The sequence below is a fragment of the Engraulis encrasicolus genome, chromosome 6 (genome assembly GCF_034702125.1).
Source record: "Engraulis encrasicolus isolate BLACKSEA-1 chromosome 6, IST_EnEncr_1.0, whole genome shotgun sequence".
Classification (NCBI taxonomy): domain Eukaryota; kingdom Metazoa; phylum Chordata; class Actinopteri; order Clupeiformes; family Engraulidae; genus Engraulis; species Engraulis encrasicolus.
This window is the reverse complement of record NC_085862.1, coordinates 54013025-54026351: the sequence shown is the minus strand read 5'-3', so window position 1 is coordinate 54026351 and position 13327 is coordinate 54013025. Positions and strand designations below refer to the sequence as shown.

Sequence of the window (13327 nt, the reverse complement as noted above, 5' to 3'; positions counted from 1 at the left end):
ACCAATATTAAGGGAGAAACAGACTAGGAAAGGTTTACATGAGGGTAGGACACTATACATTCAGCATTGATTATATCAGTAAGTCACAAAAATATGTCTGTGGTGTTATTTGAAAGCCCTTTTCTGGCTCTACAAATTACACAAACAGTTTGGAATACAACAACCCTCAGAATATGAATTATGATCAATTGAAAAATGAAAAAATGATATTTTAAAATGGCCGGTTTCCTTGTCTAAACATAGCCTGCAATGTCATGAACAATACCTGAAAAGCAAGTGTTTGGTTCTTTATTCATTTAAAAAATAATGGGACTCAAAAATATGGCATCATACAGCTCACCTCGTAATAATATGGTAATACCATAGTAATATCACATGACAGTGTGTCTATCGGAATATGTGAAGGATGGAGGTGGTCCATGAGAATGCAGGAAGTTCAGTTTCACCTCTCCAGTGCTCGGCATACATTCCTCAACACATGCTAGCCACTAGTTGCCATCATATACTGCTACAACATACCCTTTGATGCTTGAACATAAAAAAAATCCTTTACTGAGCTTATTCTTTCAACCCTGCCTTCTCTGAATACTGAAAATGGTCTAGCTTCCACTGTGTCCATTGACAATGGGCAGAAGCTGTGTAGTTTTTGAGTACCTGGAATTTGGACCGACGAGGGCGCATGGCCCACCGGGAAAATGCCCGTTATGCCAGATGGCCAGTCCAGTCCTGTCCCTGACACTACTCTATTACTACTTCATTACAACTCATTTCAACCTTTATGTCCCATTATCTCTGAAATGAATAAAGAACCAAACACCCCATTTTCAGGTGTTGTTCATGACCTTACAGGCTATGCTTAGACAGGAAACCTGCCATTTAATAATATAGGCCAAAGTTTTTTTGATATTCAATTTTTAATTTGTCAATGTATCATAATTTATATTCTGAAGGTTCTTGTATTCCATGTTGTGTGTGTAATTTGTAGAGCCAGAAAAGAGCTTTCAAACAACACTTCAGACAACTTTTTGTGACTTACACTGACTGATATAATCAAGGATGAATGTATAGTGTCCCACCCTAATATGTAAATCTTTGCCAGTCTGTTTCTCCCTTAATATTGATGTCAGGTTCACACAAATGCAGTTCTGGGGTGCTACATTGCTACTAAACAGGCACAGCAAGTATGATTGAAATCAGTGTCGGTCGGGTCCCAAAGTGTCTGATTTCACGTGAAATGACCCTTCATTAGAATATCATGAAAAAAAAAGATTTATTTCTATAATTCCAGTGTGGTAAAGTTAGTTTGATATTGGACATTCATTTGACATTCAAAATAAAAACTTGATGGATCTGAAAAATAAGTCTTGTGGTACATGAGGGACTTCTGTCCATATGTTAAAAATATGGTTTGATGACTAAAGGTCAAAAGGTCAAGGAGCCTAATTAGTTTATATCAACATATTAAGTATTTTTATTATTTGTAGAATTACTTGAGTGCTAAATCTAAAAAACAAGTCTTGTGGTATATGAGGTATATTTATCTCTATTTTATAAAACTGGTGTGGTGATCCGAGGTCAAAAGGTCAAGGAGCCTAATTCATTTACAACACATTTTTTTATGATTTTATTTTTTTCTGAATTGACAGAATGAAGAATGACAAAATGAACTCTTGTGGCATATGAGGGACACATGCCTCTGTGTTACAAAACTGGTTAACCAACTCAAGGTCAAAAGGTCGCGGAGCCTAATTCATTTATATCACTCATTTTTGTAATATTATTATTAAAATACCAACCAATGTGATGAATCTGTAAAAAAGTCTTGTGGCAAATGAGGGACATTTATGTCTGTGTGATAGACCTGGTGTGGTGAGCCAAGGTCAAAAGGTCAAGGAGCCTGATTCATTTATATCACCATTTTAAATATTTTTTATTATTTATAGAATTATTTGAGTGCTAAATCTAAAAAACAAGTCTTGTCGTAAATTAGGTATATTTAACTCTGTTTTATAAAACTGGTGTGGTGATCAAAGGTCAAAAGGTCAAGGAGCCTAATTCATTTACAACACATTTTTTATTATTTTATTTTTTTCTGAATTGACAGAATGAAGAATGACAAAATGAACTCTTGTGGCATATGAGGGACACATGCCTCTGTGTTACAAAACTGGTTAACCGACTCAAGGTCAAAAGGTCGCTGAGCCTAATTCAATTATATCAATAATTTTTGTAAATATTATTATTAAAATACCCACCAAAGTGATTCATCTGTAAAACAAGTCTTGTGGCAAATGAGGGACATTTATGTCTGTGTGATAGACCTGGTGTGGTGAGCCAAGGTCAAAAGGTCAAGGAGCCTGATTCATTTATATCACCATTTTAAATATTTTTTATTATTTATAGAATTATTTGAGTGCTAAATCTAAAAAACAAGTCTTGTGGTAAATTAGGTATATTTAACTCTGTTTTATAAAACTGGTGTGGTGATCAAAGGTCAAAAGGTCAAGGAGCCTAATTCATTTACAACACATTTTTTATTATTTTATTTTTTTCTGAATTGACAGAATGAAGAATGACAAAATTAACTCTTGTGGCATATGAGGGACACATGCCTCTGTGTTACAAAACTGGTTAACCGACTCAAGGTCAAAAGGTCGCGGAGCCTAATTCATTTATATCACTCATTTTTGTAATATTATTATTAAAATACCCACAAAGTGATTCATCTGTAAGACAAGTCTTGTGGTAAATGAGGGACATTTATGTCTGTGTGATAGACCTGGTGTGGTGAGCCAAGGCCAAAAGGTCAAGGAGCCTAATTCATTTATATCACCATTTTAAATATTTTTTTATTATTTATAGAATTATTTGAGTGCTAAATCTAAAAAACAAGTCTTGTGGTAAATGAGGTATATTTATCTCTGTTTTATAAAACTGGTGTGGTGATCAGAGGTCAAAAGGTCAAGGAGCCTAATTCATTTACGACACATTTTTTATGATTTTATTTTTTTCTGAATTGACAGAATGAAGAATGACAAAATTAACTCTTGTGGCATGAGGCACACATGCCTCTGTGTTACAAAACTGGTTAACCGACTCAAGGTCAAAAGGTCGCGGAGCCTAATTCATTTATATCACTCATTTTTGTAATATTATTATTAAAATACCCACCAAAGTGATGAATCTGTAAAAAAGTCTTGTGGCAAATGAGGGACATTTATGTCTGTGTGATAGACCTGGTGTGGTGAGCCAAGGTCAAAAGGTCAAGGAGCCTAATTCATTTATATCACCATTTTAAATATTTTTTATTATTTAAAGAATTATTTGAGTGCTAAATCTGAAAAACAAGTCTTGTGGTAAATGAGGTATATTTATCTCTATTTTATAAAACTGGTGTGGTGATCCGAGGTCAAAAGGTCAAGGAGCCTAATTCATTTACAACACATTTTTTATGATTTTATTTTTTTCTGAATTGACAGAATGAAGAATGACAAAATGAACTCTAGTGGCATATGAGGCACACATGCCTCTATGTTGCAAAACTGGTTAACCAACTCAAGGTCAAAAGGTCGCGGAGCCTAATTCATTTATATCAATAATTTTTGTAAATATTATTATTAAAATACCCACCAAAGTGATGAATCTGTAAAACAAGTCTTGTGGTACAAGAGGCATATTTATGTCTGTGTGATAGACCTGGTGTGGTGAGCTAAGGTCAAAAGGTCAATGAGCTTAATAAGTTTATATCAATATTTTAAATATTTTTATTATTTGTAGAATTATTTGAGTGCTAAATCTAAAAAACAAGTCTTGTGGTAAATGAGGTATATTTATCTCTGTTTTATAAAACTGGTGTGGTGATCAGAGGTCAAAATGTCGCGGAGCCTAATTCATTTATATCACTTATTTATGTAATAATTTATATTCAGTGATATAAATGAATTAGGCTCCGCGACCTTTTGTCCTTGAGTTGGTTAACCAGTTTTGCAACACAGAGGCATGTGTGCCTCATATGCCACAAGAGTTCATTTTGTCATTCTTCATTCTGTTAATTGAGAAAAAAATAAAATCATAAAAAATGTGTTGTAAATGAATTAGGCTCCTTGACCTTTTAACCTTTGATCACCACACCAGTTTTATAAAACATAGATAAATATACCTCATTTACCACAAGACTTGTTTTTCAGATTTAGCACTCAAATAATTCTTTAAATAATAAAAAATATTTAAAATGGTGATATAAATGAATTAGGCTCCTTGACCTTTTGACCTTGGCTCACCACACCAGGTCTATCACACAGACATAAATGTCCCTCATTTGCCACAAGACTTTTTTACAGATTCATCACATTGGTTGGTATTTTAATAATAATATTACAAAAATGAGTGATATAAATGAATTAGGCTCCGCGACCTTTTGACCTTGAGTTGGTTAACCAGTTTTGTAACACAGAGGCATGTGTGCCTCATATGCCACAAGAGTTAATTTTGTCATTCTTCATTCTGTCAATTCAGAAAAAAATAAAATCATAAAAAATGTGTCGTAAATGAATTAGGCTCCTTGACCTTTTGACCTCTGATCACCACACCAGTTTTATAAAACAGAGATAAATATACCTCATTTACCACAAGACTTGTTTTTTAGATTTAGCACTCAAATAATTCTATAAATAATAAAAAAATATTTAAAATGGTGATATAAATGAATTAGGCTCCTTGACCTTTTGGCCTTGGCTCACCACACCAGGTCTATCACACAGACATAAATGTCCCTCATTTACCACAAGACTTGTCTTACAGATGAATCACTTTGTGGGTATTTTAATAATAATATTACAAAAATGAGTGATATAAATGAATTAGGCTCCGCGACCTTTTGACCTTGAGTCGGTTAACCAGTTTTGTAACACAGAGGCATGTGTGCCTCATATGCCACATGAGTTCATTTCGTCATTCTTCATTCTGTCAATTCAGAAAAAAATAAAATCATAAAAAATGTGTTGTAAATGAATTAGGCTCCTTGACCTTTTGACCTTTGATCACCACACCAGTTTTATAAAACAGAGTTAAATATACCTCATTTACCACAAGACTTGCTTTTTAGATTTAGCACTCAAATAATTCTATAAATAATAAAAAATATTTAAAATGGTGATATAAATGAATTAGGCTCCTTGACCTTTTGACCTTGGCTCACCACACCAGGTCTATCACACAGACATACATGTCCATCATTTGCCACAAGACTTGTTTTACAGATTCATCACTTTGGTGGGTATTTTAATAATAATATTACAAAAATGAGTGATATAAATGAATTAGGCTCCGCGACCTTTTGACCTTGAGTCTGTTAACCAGTGTTGTAACACAGAGGCATGTGTACCTCATAAGCCACAAAAGTTCATTTTGTCATTCTTCATTCTGTCAATTCAGAAAAAAATAAAATCATAAAAAATGTGTTGTAAATGAATTAGGCTCCTTGACCTTTTGACCTTTGATCACCACACCAGTTTTATAAAACAGAGTTAAATATACCTAATTTACCACAAGACTTGTTTTTTAGATTTAGCACTCAAATAATTCTATAAATAATAAAAAATATTTAAAATGGTGATATAAATGAATCAGGCTCCTTGACCTTTTGACCTTGGCTCACCACACCAGGTCTATCACACAGACATAAATGTCCCTCATTTGCCACAAGACTTGTTTTACAGATGAATCACTTTGGTGGGTATTTTAATAATAATATTTACAAAAATTATTGATATAATTGAATTAGGCTCAGCGACCTTTTGACCTTGAGTCGGTTAACCAGTTTTGTAACACAGAGGCATGTGTCCCTCATATGCCACAAGAGTTCTTTTTGTCATTCTTCATTCTGTCAATTCAGAAAAAAATAAAATCATAAAAAAATGTGTTGTAAATGAATTAGGCTCCTTGACCTTTTGACCTCGGATCACCACACCAGTTTTATAAAATAGAGATAAATATACCTCATATACCACAAGACTTGTTTTTTAGATTTAGCACTCAAGTAATTCTACAAATAATAAAAATACTTAATATGTTGATATAAACTAATTAGGCTCCTTGACCTTTTGACCTTTAGTCATCAAACCATATTTTTAACATATGGACAGAAGTCCCTCATGTACCACAAGACTTATTTTTCAGATCCATCAAGTTTCTATTTTGAATGTCAAATGAATGTCCAATATCAAACTAACTTTACCGCACTTATAATTCCATCAATAATGTTAAACTGTCATGGATTATAGATTCATTGCCCACATTTTGAACTATACCAATCATTTGTGTGTTTATTTATTTATTTATTTTTTTACATATTTTGACCTTCCAGCTAAAAAAATAACATGAATTGATTGAATGAATGATCATTAGAATTCTTCTTCTTCTTCTTTGAGGGCTTAATGGGCGAGTAGCGCTCAGTTTTAGGCGCATATCCGCCCTGTACTGTCCTAAATTAGCGCATTCAGGCCGACTGAGAACCGTGCCGGTGCCCGTTCCTAACCTAATCGCGAACCGCCCGTCGTGTTCACGCCACAGATTTTAGCGTTCGCGAACCGAAAAGTTGGTTCGCAATGTGAACCGCAAAATACTAGGTATTCTCCGAACCGTGATTACAGCGTGCCCGTCAGCAGGTTAATCCGGGTAACGCAGTCACGTGCGGGAAAAGTTCAGAGCCCGGTATGAACACGGACGGTTCGCAGATAAGCACTTTAGTGCTGAACGTAACTGGAGCGGGCACCGGCTCCAGCTCCGTTCTGGTCGGCCTGAAAGCCCTAAAAGAGCCAGAGTCTACTTTCCCTAAATCTCCTACATCATTAGGATATTTTATAATAGAATAAAATCACCATTTTCTGTTGAAAAAAAACCCCAAAGGCATTTGGGTCACATCAAATCAGTTGAAATTTGGTACTTTCTATATAACCTGTCACTAATTAATTAATTAATACTTGGTTTGGACTGTCTTTGTCTGAATCACTGCCATGATACGTTTAACCTTGAAGTCAATGGCAGAAGTAGTGCAAGGGAGTTATGGAATCCCAGATATCCTTGATGCTTTGGTGTCAACTGTTTCTGTTTATTGATCTGGTGACCCACACTTCACTCTTCAATATAGCCTGTAGATTTCCATGCCTCGTTTTGGTACTTTAGTGGTATGGACATTATTTTATAATCTATTTACAGCCTTAATTTATTTAATTTGACCTTTTTTACAAATTTATTTTAATTTCAATTTGTAGAGGAAAAACTTTATTAAAAGTTCATCCTTAAATCATGCATGAGTTATAATAAAACATTTAAAAATGCATATACAAATCGGTTAAATAAAAGTCTGTTGTCCAGTGATATGATTTGTCATTTAGTTTTCTTAAGATCTTGTCTTGTCTCGATCTCATGAACCCAATCTCTTGTCTCGTCTCGTGAGCTGAGTGTATCGTCACACCCCTACTAAAGGCCTTGTTTTATTTCATAGTAATGTAGTACTATGGTAATTAACTTGTCAATGACTATTACTGATGGAATGCCATGCATTATGGGACTACAGAGCTCGTGGATGATCCAAGTGTAATTCTAAAACCTTGGTTGCGTTCCAATAAGCGACCTTCCGTCCTCCACTTGTGCTTGTGGCCTCATACCAGGAAGTAATATGTTGTGATGTGATCACTGAAACAGCGTCATATTTCAATATCTCGCAAAAGCTCAATTGTAAAGTAATTTTCGCATTTGCAAACTGGTTGGTGAATGAAGAATAGTCCCCCAAAAATTGTTGTGGCTAGGCTGACAGCGGGTAAACTTAATTGTTTTCTGCACGGAGGAGGGGCATCAGCAAAACGTGAGGCCACAAGCACAAGTGGAGGACGCAAGGTCACATATTGGAACGCACCCCTTGTGATAAAGGAGAGGGGATGCATTGTAGATAGGAAAATAAAATTCCACAGACAGTTGTCAGAAGAAATATTTGAAAAGACAGGACGAAGAGACATTCCACGCAATATTTGATGTTGAAAGTAGAGGTCTGATTTTCCCCTACACAGTTTCTGTCCCGCTCCCACCCCCACCTGTATAATATATAATATTTAGTCCCTCTCCCGCACGGATATGTTTGACTTGTCCCGCTCCCGGCCTGCTAAAATCCTGCATTTTCACCAAAGTTTTGTTGTGCTTCTAACATGCCCTGCCAGAGATTCCCTCACAATGTGCACTGGTTGCACAATAGGCCTACGCCTAGGCCTACGTCCTAAAATGGACCATCAGTAGGCCTAATCTATCTATTGTCATTTTCTAAATTGAAGTAGATCATAATCATAATCATAATTTGCATAAGCCTGAATCCATACATACCTCATATGTAAAAAGTGCACCGTGTAAGATGGTGGCACAGGATGACCAGAGTAGGTATTGCAACTATGCATTGACACTGTGCTGCCTATTGCCAAATTTGATCTTTTCATTAATCATTTTCTGAATAATTAACCAATATTTACTAGTATGACCAAAGCACAGTTACTTTTTGCAGCTAAAAACGTCCATTTCTGGAAATTAAATTGGCGGATCTTATGATCTGGAGAAGATCCCCCTTTAAGTGCAATTTTCTCCGTCATATTGAATACTTCAGGTCTACTTGAATTTTATGCTGGTGGTAAGTATTTGTTAAAAAGGTAACATAATGGGCAGCATGGCTTCTGGAAATAAAAATATTAGGCTACACGGCGCACCTTTAAAATTGTATAATCTAATGAAAAGTTATAGCAGTTTATATAATTTACGCCGCCTCCATGAAGACGTTTGTGTGTTTGACACACTCTAACTCAAATCGTTCTATAAACCCAAATTATAACTTGGAATTGAGAACCCAACTTAAATTCACCAATTTGAAATGACTGAGAATCCCACCCCATGAGAATGAAACCTGTAAACCAGAGCCATGTTTCTGCGCATGGCCACCAGTCGTGAATAGGCACGCACGATACTCGTTTGCAGACGTCATCACGTAGACAAGTTCAGAAAGTGAGTGTGAGCTGCGAAAGTCGTCTGAGAAGACCGAGGCAGGACATTCAGGTAACCAGCAAACTACATTTGAATATTCAAGCAATATCATTTACTGTCTAGTTTTTAGATAGCATTAGCGAGTTAAGACTTGGCCGCGTGAATTCGCTTTCGGAGAACAGAATTTTGGCTTCCTCTTTCGAGAAGGCTACAGTTATTCATGCGAAGCCTTTTCCACGTAACCGCACACGATACCAAGTATCTACATCAATTGCCATAGAACCACATTGCAAGGCTACTGCTCTTGCTGCTTCTCCGACTGATGCCACTATTTGACCCTACTGTTTCTATGCTACACAATGCATTCAGCCTACTGTGTTTGCAGGCGAAATGGCAGCAAGGGAATCCAAACCAAATCTCAGCCATGCACAGGTATCTGAGCTTGTCAGACGTCTGTACTGCCTGACCGACTCGGAGATACGTCCACTTCCAAGTTACGACGACCAGAATTTCTTCGTGTCTGTGAGCGAAGGTGGGGAGTATGTGCTCAAAGTAATGAACTCCGGAGACAGCCAGAACCCCACTCTCTTGGAGTTGCAGACCCATGCCATGAACTTCTTGCACCAGAAAGGGCTCCCCGCTCAGACTGCAATTCCCACCAAGGCAGGAGTCCTGATGAGTCTGGAGGAAATTGGTAGGCCTACAGTGTGCATGCTTTAGGCTGATTAATGTCTGAAATACTAAGAGGGGCATTTGGTGCATGCTGACTCACTTTTGATGTGCGCTAGGACATTTATGGGACATGCTGCCTATGAAATATTAGATTATTGTCATATTGCATGCTTATACCGTATTCCTTACTATTTGTGTACATATTACAGACTGTGGTTTTGGGCCTCAGAAATACTTGGTACGCCTACTGACATATTTACCTGGTACAACTATTGCCAAGATCCCAAGCTCTCCTGCCATCCTCTATGAAGTTGGAAAAATGGCTGCCACCATGGATAATGTCTTCCAAGAGGTATGCATGTAGGTTATTTATAATGTATACCGTGTAATTATTATTTTAGAATTTCAACATGAACATAGCTATTAAATTGTCAACATTTTACAGTACACATTCATGTTTGTATGTCGGTAAATAAAACCGGTGCTGGGTAACACCTTACTAAAAGTGATACTGATCCATTTTTGGAAATAAGCTCATATTACACCTACCCTTTTGAGTTAAATAATAGGGCTTTACCGTTCTCCTGTACTTTCAACCGTTTTCTGGTTATGGCAGTGCAAATTTTACCTCCAAGCCATCAGTTAACATTGAGTCCTATGAGACCAGTTAGCCGCCAGCTTGTCTCATAGGACTCAATGTTAACTGCTAGCATGGAGGTAATATTTGCCTTGCCATACTCAGAGAACGGTTGAAAGTACAGGAGAGAGGTGAAACCCAATTATTTAACTCAAGGGGAGGTGTAATATGAGCTTATTTCCAAAAATGGGACAGTATCACTTGAAGTCAAGACAAGTGTACTTTATTGTCCAAAACTTATCTATTACAGGGTACACTGTTACAGTGTACTTACCTCATAAGGTACAGTAGAATAAATGGTGTAATAACATGTAGTAATGTACTAGTGTGATATACATCAATTTATTTTTGTGTTTGTACATACAGTACTAAAATATGAAGGGTTTCTTTTAGTATAATACTTTGCCAAAGTGCTGAATTCGCTCAGGGAGGCAATGGGCTGTGCCAAGGCTTAATGTACCCTAATGCTGAAGTGGGTGGATCTGTGCAACACTATTACATAGTATAACAGGTTGTTAACCTACCTAATGAGGTATATGCACTGTCACTGTGTACTCTAATGTTAAGTGGGGTGTCTCTGGGTGGTGAACTCTTCCTCAGATGGAGCACCCGAGCCTGAGTGTCCTTCAGAGGGACAACTTCATCTGGGGCCTGGCCCAGGTCCCCCTCCTGGAGAAATACCTCCCTGCCATGGATGGGGACCCCATGCAACAGGTGGTCAGCAAGATCATTGCTCAGTTCAAGGCAGAGGTTATACCGAAGATGGCCTCCTTCCGCAAATGTAAGTTACTGTTTATTAATATATATGTACCAAAACAAAGAAAAGAGATCATATCACTCCAGTACTTAGGTTGTTACACTGGCTCTCAGTGAGATTTAGAATCTAGTTTGAACATCTTCAGATTGTCTTTAAGACTCTCAGTGGCCTATATATTGTAGCGAATAGCAATATCATCCTAAAAGATGTCTTAGATATTAAGAGTCTCCTCTGTAGGTTGTGCCTAGGGTCAAATCTAGACAGGGTGAAATGTCATTTAGCCATTATTCCTCCAAATGCTGGAATCGACTTTCTGTTCAAAGTAGAACTGCCCCAACAGTGCCATGTTTTAGAAATAAAGACTATTCACCTCTACTCTATAACATGTTCTATACTTTCTACTTTCCATAATGTGTTTCTTCTCTCTTCATTCAGTCTGTCATTGCGATTTGGTAACATCTACGGCCCAAAACCATCCACTTAACATTACGAAAACCAAATAACACTTACAGACATGGACTGAAATGCAGTAATGTTCATGATGTATGTTAATAACATGGTCATGGCTAGGGGTCTCACGATAACCGGTATACCGTGAAACCAGGGTAAAAAGTGCTGACAATAATTTACTGTTTGAATTAAAATAATACACCCCATACCGTACCGGATAACCGTACCGTACACCGTGACACCGTGAGCCTTACCGACCTCTCATCCAAGTCTGCTGATGTTGTCACAGTGGCAATCTTTGTTGCCTAACACCTAATGTCAATGCTGGAATCATAGCGAAATGCGGAACCAATTAATTTCTAAAATGAAAAGTACAAACTGTAAACATTTCCTCCTCACAACTTCAAAATGACAAGCGATTCATGTATTATTCCTTTAAACATGGGATTTTTATGTTGGTTTTGCATTCATTTTTAAATATAATGACCACTCCTTGCACCTTACGGAACTATTTCAGTTTGTGTTGGACTATCAATGCTTTCTAAACATATTCAACACAACTTTTCAAAATTACCGTGATAATACCGAAAACCGTGATAATGTTGGTCACAATAACCGTGATGTTAAATTTTCATACCGCGACAGCCCTAGTCATGGCACCCTTATGTAGACACCTTCAAATAAAATGCTACCACTCATTATTCACCATAATTCACTGTTCCCTTTTTTTCTTTCCCCGAGGTATAAACCATGGAGATTTCAACGATCACAACATTCTGGTAATGCAGGACGACCAGTCCCAGTATAAAATATCGGGCATCCTAGACTTTGGCGACATGAGCAGTGGCCACTACATCTTCGAGCTGGCCATTGCCATCATGTACATGATGATCGAGAGCACGACTCCTGTGGACGTGGGCGGCCATGTTCTGGCAGGTTATGAGAGCGTCTTCCCCCTGAACGAGGCCGAGAGAGACTGCCTTTTCCTGCTGGTGCTGTGCCGGTTCAGCCAGTCGCTGGTGATGGCCCGTTATTCTGTGCTGCAGCAGCCCGAGAATGAGGAGTACCTGATGATCACATCTCGCACAGGGATCAAACACCTCAGCCGGCTCTGGGAACTCGGCAAGCGGGAGGTGGAGAGGACCTGGTTCGAGTCTGCCAAGAAGTACAGGGACCAACATTAATAAAGACAGACAGACACACGCACACAGACATACATACATACACACACACACACACACACACACACACACACACACACACACGTGAAGAAGACATGGTTGAAGTGTGCTGCCAAATACTGTGGGGCCGGGTAGGAGTCACATGTGCGGCTCCATTTTAAACTGAAGGTGCACCGCAAACGGTATATTCTCTACATAATATGTATGTATATTCTCTATAACAATGCAATGGTTATCCAATACATACTGTGAAATGTTCTTCCTTTAAATATGGTTCTTCAGAGCTCTCTGGACCATTTTGACAGTAGATGGGTATTTGAAGAACTTTTGGCCTGGAAAGTTAAAAAAAAGAAAAAAAAGAAAAGATTGTTGGAGTACAATATAGAGACTTTCAGACTCAAAAGAGTAGCATGCAGGACTAAAAAAAAGTCTGTACCTGGCCTAATCTTCTCGCTGTCTAAATGTGAAGCTTATGAAACCCTTTGTCATACGTGAAGGACACAACACAGGTTTCAAGTGGCCTTATACTGTATGCAATTCAATCCAGTCCTCAGGAAGCCTTCCAGTGGCAGTGCCAACCATGATAATCTGGGAACAATGCAGTGCCACATT

The 13327-nt window shown here is 37.6% G+C and overlaps 1 protein-coding gene across 2 annotated transcripts; it reads left to right on the top strand.

The window, feature by feature from the left end:
• Positions 1-9027: 9027 nt before the first annotated feature.
• On the top strand, positions 9028-12761 carry LOC134451482 (hydroxylysine kinase-like). Of its 2 annotated transcripts, none has more exons than XM_063201971.1 (5): positions 9028-9090; positions 9404-9712; positions 9900-10042; positions 10928-11108; positions 12276-12761. In XM_063201971.1, exons 2-5 carry the CDS (start codon positions 9409-9411, stop codon positions 12716-12718), a joined length of 1071 nt encoding a protein of 356 aa, XP_063058041.1. In that variant the 5' UTR covers positions 9028-9090; positions 9404-9408; the 3' UTR covers positions 12719-12761. The 2 variants fall into 2 exon arrangements, with proteins under 2 accessions (XP_063058041.1, XP_063058043.1); XM_063201973.1 differs by having other exon boundaries at positions 9052-9090; positions 9388-9712.
• Positions 12762-13327: the final 566 nt, after the last annotated feature.